At 42.0% G+C, this 18,553-nt stretch overlaps 1 protein-coding gene across 2 annotated transcripts in view; it reads left to right on the plus strand.

The window, feature by feature from the left end:
- MTTP (microsomal triglyceride transfer protein) overlaps nucleotides 1-18,553 on the plus strand; it is a 107,670-nt gene that overhangs the window by 65,096 nt on the left and 24,021 nt on the right. For both annotated transcript variants that reach the window (XM_073601433.1, XM_073601424.1), the window contains exons 11-13: nucleotides 6,804-6,972; nucleotides 9,110-9,217; nucleotides 11,605-11,817. In XM_073601433.1, the coding sequence (XP_073457534.1) occupies nucleotides 6,804-6,972; nucleotides 9,110-9,217; nucleotides 11,605-11,817 (490 nt within the window). The remainder of the gene's footprint in view (nucleotides 1-6,803; nucleotides 6,973-9,109; nucleotides 9,218-11,604; nucleotides 11,818-18,553) is intronic.

Genomic DNA, 18,553 nt, shown 5'->3' on the forward strand with positions numbered 1-18,553 from the left:
TAGCAGAAGTTGCAAACATCTGAAGCAAGAATAAGAACAATATTTGTATATAACAGGCCACCCACTATTTCAAAGGGGGAGGCCCTTTGGGTTCTACTTGGTTTCATGGTATACAGAAGAAAAAAAACCCACAATTGTATGGATCCTGGGAGTGTTGTGAATAGGGTGCCTATACCCTATTAAATGAGGGGAGATGCTTCCAAAATGTACATGCCAAAAAACACCAAAGGAAAAACACAACTACAAATGCTATTGATTTCAATACAAAATTGTATTTATTGGACATACAATACATAAAAAGCAACCATAGCAAAGATGGGAAACCCCTACCCCACATATACCTCTCCCCCTGGCCCCCCACCCAACACAACCCATACCACTCTTATCTACCCAGATCCTGGCCCCCAAAATCGCTGCCACCCCTCTATCCCCCACTCCAGTGAATATGCTCCCCCTTCTGTTGGTAACAGGTCCGGTTGTATCAGTTACCTGCGTGAAGTGATCTGTAGACTGAATGGCTAAATGTTTGTAATGAAACTAAGTCTGCCTGCTTATTCGCCTGATTCGACCATCTGCAAGTGAACCCATGTCCAACCCACTCAAACCAATGTCAATATAAACCACCGACAAATGAAAGTTGTAAACGGACTACAAGGGGTTTCAGCGGCATATACCAATGCGATATTGGCAGGGCTATAGACTTGTTGATTGGGGTGATGAACATGTATTGCAATAAACGATAGTATTAGGTTTTCATCCAAAGTGTACATACATGGGTTGGTGTCCTGTCATAGTATAGGGATCTGTCATACCATGCTGATTGGTAATCCTATAAATATAGTTCTCATACACGCTTCAATTGACTCTCTTTTGGTCCAGCCTGCTGAACACCGATGTCACATAACACTCAGCAGCTGACTGACCTTTACAGGGAGATGGTGCTATTGAGAGATCTATAACCAACCATCTGCATGTGTATGGACTTCCCAATAGTGTGCACATGGATTTGTTGGAAATAAAAGACAACAGATTGACATATATGAATACAGAGTTGCAAACCAGAAGAATCATGTTTATGTCTGCATGTGTATGTCTCCCTTATAAATGCACTGCATCTAAAAATGAGCCCAGATTGAAAAAGAGTGTTGGCTGAGTGCAGAATTTCTAGGGTGTAGGAGATATTTCCAGTCTGTAATTGACAGTGATAGTCCACTTGTCTCAACACCCTCTATTGTCAGCCAGCAAAGTGCAAAAAAAAAAAGTTAATGTCAATTAGATGGATTTCTGTCCAAGTATAAACAATGTTCATCTATTAAAGAATAAACAATTGTCCGCTCACCACTTCCTACGATCACTTGTGGCTGTAAATGAATCTCCACTATATAAGAGAAGGTGATGAACGCAGATAGTTGTAGTATAGCACTGTGTGGATACCTTCAACCTATGCGTTTTGCCCCTCCCACCGACTGGGGCTTCATCTGGGCATATGAGGGGGTTGAATGGAAGATACCGGAAATGCTACACCACTGCTTTTTTGATATGTGTGCCACAAGGAAAGAGGGACTTCTGCTACTTGGATGTGGTAATCCAACCTATCTACTTTCCATTACACCCTCAGACCTCAAAATATTCCAAAGTACAGATTTTTTTTTTCAAATTCTGGAGAGTTAATCACCTAACTACAGTGGCTCTGTTGATGGAATGCTTTGTAGTGGAGTTCATGTATCTGTTCCAGCAAAGAACAAAGTGAAGAACACCTCTCCAGGCAAAATCAGGTGCAGCATGGATCACAGGTGCAGACCTCGGCTCACCACCGTGGAAAACAAACAAAACAAGGAATTGGTCACACACTGGAACTCCAAATTATCTCGATGTCATCTTTTTTGTCAAAAGTGTAAGACAGATACAGGCAATGGTAGACATTTCACAAGCGATAGCTTGCTTGTTCACAAGCAAGCTATCGCTTGTGAAACGTCTACCATTGCCTGTATCTGTCTGACCCTTTTGACAATAAAGATGACATCGAGATAATTTGGCGTTCCAGTGTGCGACCAATTCTTTGTTTTGTTCATGTGTATGTTCCTGCTATGGGAAAGGATTCCACGTACTGTTGGATTTTTTATTTTTCATTATGGGTGATTTAACAGAAGGTACGGGGGCATACAATGTGGAGGGCAACAGCCAAACTTCAAGTCCTAAGTAGCCAGAATGAAATCAGGAATTATGGTGGGAAGATCTCACTATCCAAGTAACCAATACATAAAGGTAGCCATATGCAAACCAGCAGGCTTCACCCATGATAAGATCGCTTTTTGGTGGACTTATCCTAAAATACATTCATTGGTGTTCAATGATATCTGTGAACGGCAATGACAATTTTTTTATTACATATTTGTTTAGTCTACATCTGGAATTATTAGTTGTAAGATGGTCACTGTAATGGGGCGTACACACGGTCGGACTTTTCGGCTACAAAAGTCCGCCGGACGCCGCCGGACCAAATCCGACAGACAATCCGACCATGTGTGGTCTGCATCGGACTGCATCGGACTTCCAACGGACCGTTTCGGTCGGAAATCCGACGTACTTTAGATTTGAAGCCTGCTTCAAATCTTTACGTCGTAACTCCGCTGGACTGAGTTCCTGACAGAAAGCCCGTTCGTCTGTATGCTGGTCCGATGGACCAGATACGACGCATGGGCAGGGTATTGCATCTCACACTCGCTACAATAGGAAGAACAAATTTTCCTATTGCGGCGAGTGCGGGGCATGCCAGGCCCTTAAGTCTGGTATGGATTTTAAGGGGAACCCCCTACGCTGAAAAAACAGCGTAGGGTCCCCCCAAAGTCCATACCAGACCCCGATCCGAGCATGCAGCCTGGCTGGTCAGGAAAGGGGGTGGGGATGAGCGAGCGCCACAGAGCATCACAGGGCTCCATAGCAAAATGTTGTATGCCCCCCCCCACAAACAGCCCCCCCACAAATAAATGAACTAATGCCATTGAACAACAGATTACCACACTCATGTAGCACAGTACCCAGGCAACAGCTTATATTAATTTCGAAGTATGCAGTATACTGTATGCAGACCCTGAAGGACACACATGCCTACCCCCATCAGTACAGACACCCCCTACCTCAGTGCAGTCCCCCCAGCAGTACAGACACACCCCTTAGTAAAGACACCCCCCTTAGTGCAGACCCCCCCAGCATTACAGACCCCCCTCAGTGCAGGACCCCCCAGCAGTACAGACCCCCCACCCAAGTGCAGACCCCCCATCAGTACAGTCACCCCCCCAGGAGTACAGACACCCTCCTATTACAGACCCCCCCCTCAGTGCAGACACCCCCCCTCAGTGCAGGACCCCCCAGCAGTACAGACACCCCCCAGTACAGACCACCCCCCTAGTACAGACCACCCCCAGTGCAGACCCCCCTCAGCATTACAGACCCCCCTCAGTGCAGACACCCCCCTCAGTGCAGACACTCCCCCCAGTGCAGACCCCCCAGCAGTACAGACACCCCCCATCAGTACAGACCCCCCACCCAAGTGCAGACACCCCAGCAGTACAGACACCCCCCTCAGTGCAGAACCCCCTCAGTAGTGCAGACCCCCCCTCAGTGCAGGCCCCCCTCAGTAGTGCAGACCCCACACAGTAGTGCATACCCCCCTCAGTAGTGCAGACCCCCCTCAGTGCAGACCCCCCCTCAGTAGTGCAGACCCCCCTCAGTAGTGCAGACCCCCCTCAGTAGTGCAGACCCCCCCTCGGTGCAGACCCTACCCTCAGTAGTGCAGACCCCCTCGGTGCAGACCCCCCCTCAGTGCAGACCCCCCTCAGTAGTGCAGACCCCCCTCAGTAGTAAAGACCCCCCTCAGTAGTGCAGACCACCCCTCAGTAGTACAGACCCCCCCAGCAGTATAGACGCCCCCCCACCTTCTTACATACCTCAGACAGTCACCAGATACACACAGTGGTGTGTGTCCCTCGAGGCTCGAGTGCAGGCTCCTCCTCCTCTGTGGATGTAAACAGAGAGGAGGAGAGGCGGCTTTGGTCCGCGCCGCTGAGGGACACAGCGGCGCGAGCGGAGCGAGCGGTGCGGCTGCCGCTACCCAAGGGTGACACCCGGTGTGGCCCGCACCCACCTAGCAATGCCACTCACCAGGCCCCAACTCGGCTGCGGGCCCGTAGCGCCCGCATGGGTCGCTATGGTGGTAGTTCTGTCACTGTTCCTATCTGAAAGAACAGCATAACTGATTTTTTTTCCTGTTGCAGTTAAAGAGGAGCTTCACCCTAAAGTGGAAGCTCCACTTTATGCCCCCCCCCTTTCTTCTATTTTAGGCACTTTTTGTTTGGGGGGGTACCTGGTTTTGACAGTTAAACGCTCCCACTTCCAATCAGATCTCCACAGCGATCGTCCAGAAATTATCTCTGCTATGGAGCTGGGTGACCATGACAAGAGACCACTGGGGAGACAGCTGCACAACATAGGTTAGCAGGGCCTGTGGGAGCGCACAAGAAGGATGGTTTCTAACCAACCTTCTGGTGCGCTCATACAGGCCCTGCTAGCCTATGGTGTGTAGCTGTCCCGAGTTCTGTTGACGTTACTTCCGGGGACACAAGATCCTCTAATCCCTGTGCTATGGCTGGCAGTCTCCTGTCATGGACCTGCAGCTCCATCACAGCCTCCTGCCACGGATTCCCACAGCCCTCACAGCCCCTCCAGCACATCCCTTCTATAAATGGTTTGGGTCTTTCAACTAGCAGCTGTGTGCACAGCACCATGTAAGGCTTTTAATAACAATTTTAACTGGATTTCCTTGTCTCCTGTGGACCCTGGGCTCTGGTTAGTGCATCTACCCCACACAGTCCGTTCCACAGACTGTTTTCATATGACCTCCCTGGAGCGCCTTGACTGTATGTTTTTGTATACTGTCTTTACCACTATCCCAGTGGACACGCTGAGGCTGCCCAGCCAAGTCCACATACTACCTTTCTCTTGCTGCTGATATGGATCCACATTGTGATACTGCAGCATAGCACCTTACATTCTTCTATATTAGGGGAATAGTTTTACCTCTCTTTATTGCTAGAGCAGTTGTTCCCAGCTTGGGACTTGAGTATTCCCAGGGGTACTAGCCAAGGCATCTAAGGGTATGCAATCATAAAATATAAGAATGGCAGAAAAAGGCAGTGGTGCACCTGTGACTGTAAAATAGATGTGTGTGTGTGTGTGTGAGTGTGTGTAGGGGAGGTTACTAAAACTGGAGCACTCAAAATCGGGTGCAGGTGTGCAAGGTAGTCAGATTTTAACTTCAGCCTGTTCAATTAAGCTTTGACAATAAAACCCGGAAGCTGATGGTGGCCATATATGGCAACTTACTCAGAATCACACAGTAATGCTGGATTTTTGGCTGAGTCAGAAGAAGTATACAGCTTGTCAGTAGTGAAGTTTGGGATGAGTTCTGGTGCTCCAGTGGCTCTGATTTAAAGTACACTTACTGTACTACAGTATGTAGCCTCCCTGACAGTATTCCCGAGTGTGGCTCGGGGTTAAATTTCAGCACCATTAGCGGTAACCCCGAACCACACTCGGGATTACATCTCAGGATCCCGGTGCAGTGTTACTTACCTTGTCCCCAGGATCCTGCGATGTCCCCCGCTGTGTCCTCCTCCGAAGCCTCTCTGTGCCAGGCTCCGTTCTCTGCCAGCCTTGCGACGCACGGGGGCGGAGCCTGGCGGCAAATTTAAAAAATGTAAAAATCATAACACATACAGTACTGTAATCTTACAGATTACAGTAGTGTATGAAATCATTTCACATCCCTTTTGTCCCCAGTGCTTTGTCCAGTGCCCTGCATGCAGTTTTATATATATACTGTTCTTTCTGCCTGGAAACTTGAGATTGTCCATAGCAACCAAAAACTGTCCCTTTACGTCAAAAGTGGCTTTAGATCAGCTAGAAAACAGCGATAGTAAATTAGAACACTTGCTGAATTGAGCGATAGTGAATTGTGGGGAAATTTATTTTATTATTATTATATTATTTTTTTTTTAATTATTTATATTTATTTATTATATTATATTATAATTTATGATTTTGTGTTTCAAACTTCATTATACCAAGGATGTCTACTAGACTCTTGTTTGGACAGATTTAAGTGTGTTATTGTTAAGAATTACAGGCCTACAATATAAAACGCCAAATTTCCATGCAAAATAATTGTACCGCTTTCAGCACCTAAAATCCGAAATAATCATACCGCCAGGGAGGTTAAAGGATCAGAAGTATACAGCTTGTGGACATGTTTCTGATATGTCATATGAATACTCCTTAACCCTTGGTATTCTAATTTTATAGAGGGAATAAAATGAGAAAATGATTCAACACTATACAAAAGAAACAACATATGAGGCAGCACAGTGGTTTAGTAGTTAGCACTTCTGCACTTATAGCACTTGGTTAACTGGTTTGAATTACTTCCATAGCACTACCTGCATGGAGCTTGTATGTTCTCCCTGTGCTTGCGTGAGTTTCCTCCCACAGTCCAAAATGCTGGTAGGTTCATTGGTTACTGTCTAAAGTGGCCCTAGTATGTATATGTATGCATGTGAGGCAGTGTCCTTAAATTGTAAGCTCCTTGAGAGCAGGGATTGTTGTGAATGTACAATATATGCAAAGCACTGTGTAATTTGTTGCTACTATATTAATACCTGTAATAAATATGATGTGAAGATTTGTATCAAAAATGCATGCTTTAGCAGTGGACGAGCTAAAAAATATAAATGTCTGTTTTTGCACAGTCCTCAGCTGGTTGATGCAGTGACTTTTGCTCAAACTCCTGAATCTTTGAAGGCTGTTTTGGAGTTTTTGGACTTTGGTAATGGAAGCAGACCTTTGTTACAAGAGAGATTCTTATATGCCTCTGGCCTGGCTTCACATCCAAATGAAAGTATGCTGAGAGCTCTGCTTGTAAGTGCATTTGATATATTGTGTCAACTAAAGTAGGTTTTACATAATAGCATGGTGCAAAAAATAGTAGTATTCAGTCAGCCATTGTAACCATAGTAAAATTAGATTTTCCTATCTTCCCTACTTAAAAGCACATCTTTAATTCTGTCAGTGATGTCTATAGCACCACCCCAGACTGAACCCCAATTTATGGGCATTCCTATGAGGGAACTACAACCAGTTCTATAATCACTGCCCCCTCTCTAAGATTCACACTGTGAACAGCTCTGCAACAACGACTGTTCACTCACAATTTCACTAATAAACAATCAATTAGTGCTACAGGGCTGTGTGATAGATCTCCTGCTACTAGTAAACATACATTGTGCTACAGTGCTGATTGATCTTTATCTTTTGTTAATTGGAACCGACCCAGCTCCCTGTTGTGCTAAATGGGGGGGTTTGTCTCCAGAATGCCCCTGCTGCCAGAGTTGAGTGCTATCAGTCAGCCTTGATTCAGTAGTCATCTCCTTGCTAGGAGAATGGCCAGACAGCATTTGGAGGAGGGAAGTCGAGCTGTCAGTCTGACCATGCTGCCACTCAGCAATTGTAGGACAAATCAGAAAGGGACAAAGTGCTATATGCCCTGGGAAGTTTAATAAATATTAAAAAATTAAGAGATAGTTAATCCCTAAAATAGCAGAGAGTTGATTTTATAGCTTTTTCTGATAACCATTAGTAACTTTATTTCTTTATGTCTAAAGCAGGCTAAAGATAACATGAATGCTGTGCATTACAAAAACTGGCTTTAAAAGAGCATCTTTCAATCCTGAACCTCAATTCAGAGACTAAATAGTTTTTTTAGTGACTTATTTTTATTTAGTTTAGCTACCAGTCCTTACAAGCAATATTCCCTAGAGGGTTTTAAGACAACACTGCCTTAACTATTCCGCATGAGGTTACAGCTGCTAACTTATCATGCATTCCATTCAATAATTCCCATTATTCCATTCAATCATGCCTCTAGGCCATATGCTGGCAAATTTCTCCCTGAAGATGTCATAAGCCACAAATAGATAATTTTCTAACAACGCATTCATTTTGTCTTTGACTAAGAATCCCTTAATAGACAATGCTATGTATATATCTGAATGTAACAGTCCATGCTAAACATACTGTAAGTGTTGAATTATATCACATAATATAGCCCATGACAGACACTCTCAGCATTGTTCCATAATAAAATACAAATTGATGCTAACATGAAAAAAATTGTGCCATCATATATCAAGTTAACATGTCTGTAATTCATCAACATCCATATTACAATGTCCTACCCTAGCAATTGGTGTAATTTGTCAAACTCATCAAATAAAATTACTATTCAAATATATACCATAGACTTTCTCAACCAATTTCCACTGACCACCAATGTAAGGGGTTACATCTACATTAAACGCTAATGTTAGAACACAACATCGTTTTTACTATCTGCATTTCTTTTTTGTTGTTATTAATCATTTAATTCCTGAAAACAATTTTGCCATATACAGCAGGTAGGTGTTAACATATGAGCTGGCCTAGGTGTTAAAATACTCTAGGAATCCCACATTCTTTATTAATCTATTTAAAACATTGTGCAATTTACTCATGATGCTAATGTAAATATGATCTGTATATGTAATAATTTCTAGTAGGGGTTCCTCATGACCATATATAAAATGATTGGGCAAGGTGCAGACTGTGATATTACAACCACTCCACTCCACCTCTTCCAATCAGAGAATGCTTTTCTTCATTGAAAAAATACAAGGTGATCTGTGAAGGGTGGCTTAGCCGAGTGAGCAGCACACTGTGGTCAGTATGCAGTGGGGCAGAAGTTTGACACAGACAGGACCCAAAAGATCACGGTGATCACTGTAGTTGTGCCAAATACCACAGTGATTTCCAGTTTCAGAGATGTCCCTCAGGCATGGGATATGCATACTTACATTGGTCCAAGCCAGACCATTGTAACTATGCTATTAAGATCATAACTGAAGTTCAGCTTTACATAACCTCATGGCCAAAAATTGTTCAGCTTCATATCAATACACAGTGTGGAAAGTGGTTAAAGTGTTCTACTGATCTTAATTTTTTTTCTTGTTTAATTTTTTAGGACAAATACAAAGGAAAAATTGCAAACGAGGAGATTAGAGAAACTGTCATTATTATTATTGGTGCTCTTGTCAAAAAACTGAGCAAGGCTGGAGGCTCTGGACTACCGGTAACCATTATAGCATATTTACTTATTCATACTTTTTTTTCAGATTGATTGGTTAATTTTCTCTGTAGCGCTAGCCCGTAGGAACTGCTGGTATTTTGCCCAGGTCTTCCCCCTTTTTGCCCCGCAGCCAGGCATAAGGTAGATTCGCACAGCCAGGTGCACACACACTTCCGCTCATTGTCTTCAATGACCAGTCTAGTGGTTTTGTTTTTGTTGTTTTATTTTTGGAGAATGTGGATAGGGAAGGGGATTTAGTGGGATACTCCAAGAAATAAAACTATTCACAACTGAGTACGTCTATCTGATCTCTCGGTTAAGCTCTGGTGAAGTCCTTGCTGAAAGCAGATAACAGACTTCTTAAAAGTAAACTCCTCAGGTACAAGCCAGTTACAGCAGACTGTGACAGTCCAAAAGTAGCAGAAGCTGAGCAAAGTCCTGTGCAGTAGCAACAGTTAGACAAGCTCTTCGGAACACTAGCCAGTGTTTCCTTGTTCAGACCCTCAGCTGACTATATAGCACATCAGAAGGGGTTAAAAGCACAAGTCTATAGATCCTATAGGTTGTCTGCACACATAAAATGTCCAGGGACAGCTGGTAGCCTCCTTCCAACTTCCAAGCGACACTCTAGTTCATGCCTTCGGGTTGCCCACCTGAGGCCACATGGCTTCCTCTCTGAAGAAACCAGCGTCCATTGGCTGGTGAAACGCATCAGCAGTGTGACGTCAGCACATCACTGGGAACCGCGTGCTCTACAATCTGGGTGTTTGTCAGCACGGAACAAGCAGCTTTTCCCTTCCTGCAATGAACCATACGGAGGCAGCAACCATACAGTGAGGGATCCCTCTCCAGACAAACTTATCCATTGGCCAGTGCGGAGCGGCATTCATGGCCACAGCGTTCCAGGGGTAAAGTTATGCTATTGATGGATGATGGACTCTGTGTGATTGGTGAGAGTTTTTATGCCCCACTCAGCACCTGTATTATTCATCAAGTATTTCCTACTCCTGCTTTGGACTCACAAACAGTTAATCAGTCTACTTATAGTTTGTGTTAGTGGTGAATATCTGGTGTGTATGTGTGGGATGTGATTTGTTTTTAACCCTTTGACAACGTTGTCTTAGTTTTAATTGGTCTGTGCCAGCCATCTATCCATTGCCCCCCCCCCCCCCCCTTTTGTTGTTCATTTGTAGTGGTTACTTTTTGTACTAATAAAGCTAGTTTGTATGTATCCTAGTGTTCTGTGTTGACCCTCTTAAGAGAACTTTATTCTCTTGGTTTTTCCAGCATGTGCCAGGGGAGGCAGTAGCCTCCCCCCTAGCTGGGGCAATCCCATTCTAGGAAAGCCATCGTGCTCAGCATGCTCTGTGAATCCCAGCATTGTTCAGGCCCAACCCACCTGGAATTTGCTTGAGCGGCATTAATATTTTGGATGTGTTCCACCTATACATCCAGAACCTTACCAGATTGCTTGGATAGAGCAGAGCCCAGAGGCAGAACCAAATAGCAGCTAAGCACACTGAGCAAGCTACACTAGGTGATCACAGCTCTCTGTTAAGCAGATAGCCAATAAATTTACCTAACTGTCCTCTGTTAGACAGAAAACCCCAAAACTATTATACACCAATCCTAGCACCTACCTAGGAGGGTGCTACATCTCTATAAATGCAATAAAGTAGGCCAAGGTACAGGAATACATATTAGAATACAGGTTAGAATATAGGTTTTGATAATCAATAGAATGCACACACACTTATATATATATATAAATAGCTATAAATATTCTTATTATAAGTACCAAATCCCTCTTTTTATTAGCTTCCTGTAATCACATGGGTGAGAGAAAGTTAGTCAGGCTCTACCGCATTGCACAGGGTTGTCTGCTAGTATCCTACTGAAAAGAAAGCAAAGCAACAACCTTTTCAGTGTGACAATGCTCCTTCATTTTATATTTAGTATGCAGGAAATAAAATGGTGACTAAGCTATTTTTTTGCAGTGTAAAAAAAAATAAGGTAACCAACCTGGCTATGCTGTCAGGGTGGGTGCATGGATCAGAAGACTGGCTAAACAGAATTACAAATACTTTGACAGGTAAAACAGTTTGCATATAGGTAATACATGGCCTGCACGTATTTTGATTTATTTACATCAAGTAATGGAAACAATCATCATTTTGCCAAACTGGAAGTTTTAGGAAACTGAAAAGTGGTTAGCACTGTCAGACCATGAATATGCACAAGGTCTGGGATTTTATGGCATGAAGTTTATTCTGTCATACGGAAAGTGAGAACAGTTATAAATAATAAAGTTTAACTAGTTGACAATGAATAGGGATTCTGCCCTGTACAGTGCATTTCAAATTATATAATCTGTATTGTTTTCATTACAGGCAGTTCAGGAAGCCAAGCAGTTAATCTTAAATGGTTTGCAAAAGGCAAGCAAACCTTCTGATGTGAAAGCATATCTTTTAGCCCTGAAAAATGCCAATCTGCCGGAAGGGATTCCAGTGCTGCTGAAATATTCAGAATCTGGGGAGGGGCCTGTCAGCAGCATTGCGATCAGCGCTCTTCAGAATTATGACATATCATTCATCGCTGATGAGGTAATTTACTATGCAGACATTCTTCACATTTCCAATTTACACGTGATATACAGATAATCAAGAAAAAAAACAACATGTCTATAATATAAGGAACAAATGGCAGCAACCATTCAGAAATTCACTTTAAAGCGTATGTCCAGCCAAAACCCCTGTCATGTTTTTATTGCTGTCCAGAGCTTTGTTAGAGAGATTTCCACTAATTTTCTGTCCCTCTGACAATTTTTACTTTTGATGACAGCACCACGGACAGAAACAAGAGTAAGGGGAGCTAGAACCCTCATCAGATTTTGTATTTCTGTACATGTCCCTGTTATATATATTTCTCTGTTTTCCTGTTGAATGAAATCATTGTCAGCAAAAAAAAAAATGTGGTTAGATCGCTAACAGAGTCCTAGATAGCAGTAAAAACCTGACAGAAGTTCCAACCCATCTCTACTCCATCCAAGACCCAACAATACAACGTAACCACAAACACAGATTATATATGCTGCCATATTGTAAGATCTGCTGGGGCCAGGGGATCAAGCCAGCATCTACCTTCAGTAAGCTATCAACACTTCAGTCTTACCTAGCTTCTAAGTCCAATGTAATGGAAAATAAAGCTGAGTCCATGCATCCAATTCCAAAAACCAGATGGGGTTATTTCCAAATAGCAGGTAAAACTACAGCCGTGGCCAAAAGTTTTGACACAAATATTAATTTTCACAAAGTATGCCGCTTCAGTGTTTTTAGATCTTTTTGTCAGATGTTACTATGGTATACTGAAGTATAATTACATAAGCATTTCATAAGTGTCAAAGGCCTTTATTGACAATTACATTAAGTTTATGCAGAGTCAATATTTGCAGTGAGTTGAACCCACTCCCTTGGCTGAGAAGCAACCCAACACACGAATGGTCTGAGGATGCTTTACTGTTGGCATGACACAGGACTGATGGTAGTGCTCACCTTTTCTTCTCTGGACAATCCCTGTACCTTTTGCAGAATATCTGTCTGTCCCTGTTGCTTTTCCTGGAGAGAAGTGGCTTCTTTCTTTTTGACACCAGGCCATCCTCCAAAAGTCTTCGCGTCATTGTGCGTGCAGATGCATTCACACCTTCTTGCTGCAATTCCTGAGCAAGTTCTGCACTGGTGGTGCCCCGATCCCGCAGCTGAATCAACTGTAGGAGACGGTCCTGGCGCCTGCTGGACTTTCTTGGGCGCCCTGAAACCTTCTTCACAAATGCAGTGGAAAGGTTTTTTATGCGATTAAGTTAATTTTCATGGCAAAGAGGGACTGTAATTGCAATTCATCTGATCACTCTTCATAACAATCTGGAGTATAGGCAAATTGCCATCATAAAAACTGAGGCAGCAGGTTTGTGAAAATTAATATTTGTGTCATACTCAAAACATTTGGCCAGGGCTGTACATTGGCAGTTCAGAAGGCATTGCTGGATTATTCATGTGCTAGCCATCTGGAACACAAAACCTTCAGGTTTTTGGTGTTTTCTGGGTGTACCCACCTTTTCCCTTTTCCCTTTATACTGTTTTTTGGGTAGATTAGAAAAGATTACATATCAAATGTTTGCATATTTTACCTTGGCTATGCATACTGTACATAGATGCAAAAAAAATAAACTAAACCTATTTATTTAAAGTGATTTAAGGCTTGTTATGTGTTATATTTTACCTGCTCTTACCCCCCCCCCCAGGAGTGCCCCCATAGCAAGCCGCTTGTGTCATAACTGATCACATGTGCAGCACCATGTCAACTGCAGATCAAACAAAGGCTAAGATGGAAGCTTCCTTAGCTGTAAAGTGTAGGAGGGGTTATTTCCACTTCAAGTACAGTATAAAGAGAAATGCTATACTGTATCTTAATACCAGGACACAGGAGTGGTATTCAAAGGCAATGGGCAGGGTCATATGCTGTTACTCTCAGGAGATTGGACACTGGTGAAATAGTTTTGCTAGGGTCACCGCTAGAGCTGACTTTTTTTTCTGAATCTTCTCTTGACATCTGACTGCTTATTGTCTTGCACTACCTAGTAGTTTCTGGATCCGTTACCCTCGGTCTAAGTGGGGCCGGCCTGTAATGTTTGCTTTGGGCACTGGATACTCCGTTAGGTGCCTTGGTACAAAGTGCAGCATATGAAGTTACCTGCAGGTTGCTATGCAGGTCCACGGTCATGGTCCATATGTATGGTTCTCAGAACCCGAAGACCCATTCGGGGGTATGCCCACCATGACGGGCAAAGCCTGGACCATATTAGGCCCAGAGTTGTAAAGACGGTAAGACAGGATTTCACTGCATATGGACTCTAGTTCCTTGCTTTAAACAGCACTATCCGTAGGTCATAGCATACTATGGTTTAGTGGGCAGAGGGTTTGGGGTGTTTTTCACTTTATTGTGTAACCACTGCTATTTTGTCTCTAAAGCCTCGTACACAAGATCGGATTTTCGAACGGGACTTGTGTGATGACAGGCTGTTGGCGGAAAATTCGACCCTTTGTATGCTCTATTGGACAGTTGTTGTCGGATTTTCTAGGGACAAATGTTGGATAGCAGGCTTTAAAATTTTCCGCGGACAATGGTCTGTTTTGTCGGATTTTCCGAGTGTGTGTACACAAGTCCGTCAGACAAAAGTCCAAAGTACATACACACATGCTCGGGAGCAAGGACAAGCTGAAAGCGGTCGGTCTTGTAAACTAGCATTCGTAATGGAGAATTAACATTCGTGACATGGCAAATTATGAAATCTAGAAATGCAGCGCACAATTCTCTTCTTCTTTAATGGGATAATAATGAAGCTGCTTTGCTGGTGATACTGATGGAGTTGTTGCAAACTAATTTTCAAAGGCTTTTTTTTTCTAGTGATATCAAGAATAATATTATTATGCTTGTTATTTTTTTTTTTTTGGTGCAAGTTACCACAACACCATTATCCCGTCGTTTTTAAGATCAAAGATATAACTATGTTGGTGTCTCTTAATTTTACATTGTATTTTTTTAAATGTACCTGCCTACTCCCAAACTTTCATTTGAAGTAAAACACATAGCCAAGTATTATTCTCCACATTTTTTTTATTGTGCATTAAAAAAGAAAACAAATAAAATTAGACATGCTATCTGCCAATAAAACTTAACCAAAAAGTTCATTCTATGCATCCAAAAATATAGAAAAAATACCAAATCAAATCAACATTCAACCAAAAAATAAAATAAAAGCCTCATGCATGGGTCCTGCTTCTTAATATAGGGGGTCAACAGAGTTGGTGAAAGCAGGTGTCCGTCACCCGGAGATAATTCTGAAAATCATCCGGATTATTCTCCTGGAGCTCCCGCAGTAATGGCATATGACATAATTGGTCACGATTAATAAAGCAACCAATTTTTGGTCCAAGAAATCCTCCTCCTCCTGTTCCTGGACTGGACTTGGGTCAAAGCATTAACTCCAAGGCCAATAATAAATAACACGTTATCTCCTCCGATTCTGCAACATGGCTGGTTGACGAACGGCCGTTCAGAAACTAACTGAAAAGTGCAACTGAAAAGTGCAACTGAAAAGCGCACACTGAAAAGCGCAAAATGAAAAGCACAAAATGAAAAGCTCAAATCAACACTCCCCAAACTTCTACTAACACGAAATTAGCAGAAGGAGCCCAAAGGGTGGCGCCAAAGAGCTGAAAAACCACGTAGTACGTCACTACGTTCAGGTTTGATGGCCGACAATTCCTTGCCATTTGTATGGAAGACAAAATCCAGGCACATACTTTCAGACGAAAGTCCGAGGTTTTGTCTGCGGAAAATCCGATTGTGTGTACGAGGCTTAACACTTCTCCCATTATCTGACTCTGGCTCCCTCTTAGACATGCACCATGCTGATATAGAAAAAAGAAGATGACTCCTGCGCACAAGTGGTCAACCAAATATATGGAAAAAGATCAATCACAGGCCTTGCTGCCCTCAAGGATGGGGAATCCTAGCAAACAAAGACATAAAAAGAGAGAGGGGCGCACCGGCCATGTGCATTATCTTTTGTAAAACATTTATTGATTAAAATAATAAAAGAAATTACTCACAAGCAGTAGTACAATCAGGTGCCATAAAACTCGAGCAGCAACAAGCAGCAAGTGGTTATAGTGATGAGCGAAGCTTTCCAAAGGTCTTAGAGGAACATACAGGCATCACTACTAGCTAACGCGTTTCGAAGGGCACGTCCCTTCTTCATCAGAGCTCAGCAGTCACTGACTGTGACAGATCGGACAATTTTGACACTTTTTTGGGACCAGTGACATTTATATAGCGATCAGTGCTAACAAAAAATGCACCAATTGCTGTATAAATGACACTGGCAGGGAAGGGGTTAACACCAGGGGCGAACAAGGGGTTAAATGTTTCCTTGGGAGGTGCTTTCTAACTGTGGGGGGAGTGGACCCACAGGGAGTAGAGAGCGATCCCTGTTCCTAATCACTAGGAACAGACAATCTCACTCTACTCCCCTGATAGAACAGGGATCTGTATGTGTAAACAAACAAATGTCGATTGTAAAAATGTCGACGTACAATGACGGCAATTCACGCACGAGAGCCAACCTGCCGCAGTACAACTGTGGAGGCTGGTCGGGAAGTGGTTAAAAAAGACCCTATCAACATAAAAATACACAACAACAAAAAGTAGGTGGATTTAAGTAGGTGCATCCCTCAGGGGACATAATGGGGGTATTTGGGGGACAGTAAAAACACTAGTTAAGTCACATTGAAGTAGGATCATTGACACAGTGGGGTTGATTTACAGTGCAAAATCTGGTGCAGCTGTGCATGGTAGCCAATCAGCATCTAAGTTCAGCTTGTCCAATTAAGCTTTAACAGTAAAACCTGGAAGCTGATTGGTTACTATGCAGAGCTGCATCAGAGTTTGCACTCTCCAGTTTCAGTAAATCAAACCCAATGTAACTTCCTTGGGGATTTAGTTTTATCATTTCAGCCCACTGTTTCACTTGAGTTTGACATGCCTGGTCTAGAGTCTTTTTAAAGTGGTTGTACACCCTGTACAACCACTTTTACCTACAAGTAAGCGTATATTAAGTCTTAACTGTAGGTGCTTGAAATATGTCCTAAACCTCCATGGTTTAGGAGATATTTACAAAAAAGCCGTGCGCCGATAACTATGGCGCATGCGCAGATAACTACGGCGCATGTGCCAATGTCTACGGCGCATGCGCACTTTAGATAGGGCAGATCGTGCCGTTTCTAATAGGGGTTCATGCCGTGACTAGTGGCGCGCGCATGACAGTCACAGAGCCGGAGTTCGCAGCCCCGGAAGGAAGGGGGGTGAAGATGGATGCTCGCTGCTAGTGGGGACAGCAGTGACATTGCAGGCTTCGGTTTCAGGTAAGTGATACATAATGGGCTACTATGCAATGCATAGTAGCCCATTATGCTTTACCTTTGCAGGGAAATAAAGAAGAAGTAAAACCCACCAGGGTTTACTTCCTCTTTAAAAAACAATATTAAAGTGGATCTAACATGAAAGGAAAACACTTCACAAGCATTTCTGAATGTCATTAATAAAAAAGTACCTTTTTTTTACTATGCTATTCAGTTATTGTTTTGCACTCAAACAAACCTTATCGTTGAGATAAGAAGCTGACCCTGTTATGAGCAAATATGGTTATCTTTATTTTTACATATATATACTATATATATAATCACTAGCTATATGTAGAAACAAGGCTTTTAAAACATTGGCACACTTTGATAAGATTATTTACATTTAGCTTATCATCTTCACATGTATAGCTACAAAAAACGTAAAAAGGCTATACGTTCTCTTTAATCATGCTTACTAGGTTGTTGCAATGTTCTAAAATTTAGAACATTGCAACAGCCTAGTAAGCATGATTAAAGAGAACCTAAAGCCTTTTTTAAGTTTTTTTAAATATACATGTGTAGAATCTAAATCATCAAAACCAGAACTTCATTAGAAATTTGAAAAGCTTTGGTTGGATGTTCAATATATGGTTTATACTGATATTTTACCTATAGATGGGGAATGAGAATTAAGAGTTAATTGTTGATTTGATTTAGCTTTTCCATATATATATATATATATTATATATATATATATATATATATATATTATATATATATATATATATATATACACAGTAGTGTGCAGATTTAGTTATTTTATGGATAAAAACAGTAATATTTAAGTGTAATAAGAAACTTTAGAGCTTAACAAGAAGATATAAAATCTACCTTTTGTATGGATATGCACACTGTTTATTAGTATACATGCTTCTGTGTTTAGGAAATGCCACTAAAGGTCAGAGGTTGGTGATGACTGAAAAAGAAACATGATTCATTTAGAGTCTGTGTATTTGAATGTAATGTTCCTTTTCTCTATTATTAAATGCCTGAGTATGTGTATCTATAATTCATCATTTAAAGAGTGTCATGATTATATTGATATCTGACATCTATGAATATAATGTCACTCGCATTAATAATTTTAAACAACTTTAAATTTGGTTAAATTTGTTTTAATACATCTTTACCTGCACACATTTTATTGATATTCAAATATTGAGAAAGTGACAATGTGAAGTTAGAAATCAGTTCAAAATTCAATATGATATACAAAAAAAATAAATAACTCTGCAGCAATAGCACAAGACAAAAAAACAGAACATAAAATACACATTGCAAATAAAATGTCAAATACACAATGGAATGTTGAAGATGATTT

The sequence above is a fragment of the Aquarana catesbeiana genome, linkage group LG01, assembly GCF_042186555.1.
Source record: "Aquarana catesbeiana isolate 2022-GZ linkage group LG01, ASM4218655v1, whole genome shotgun sequence".
Taxonomy (NCBI): Eukaryota; Metazoa; Chordata; class Amphibia; order Anura; family Ranidae; genus Aquarana; species Aquarana catesbeiana.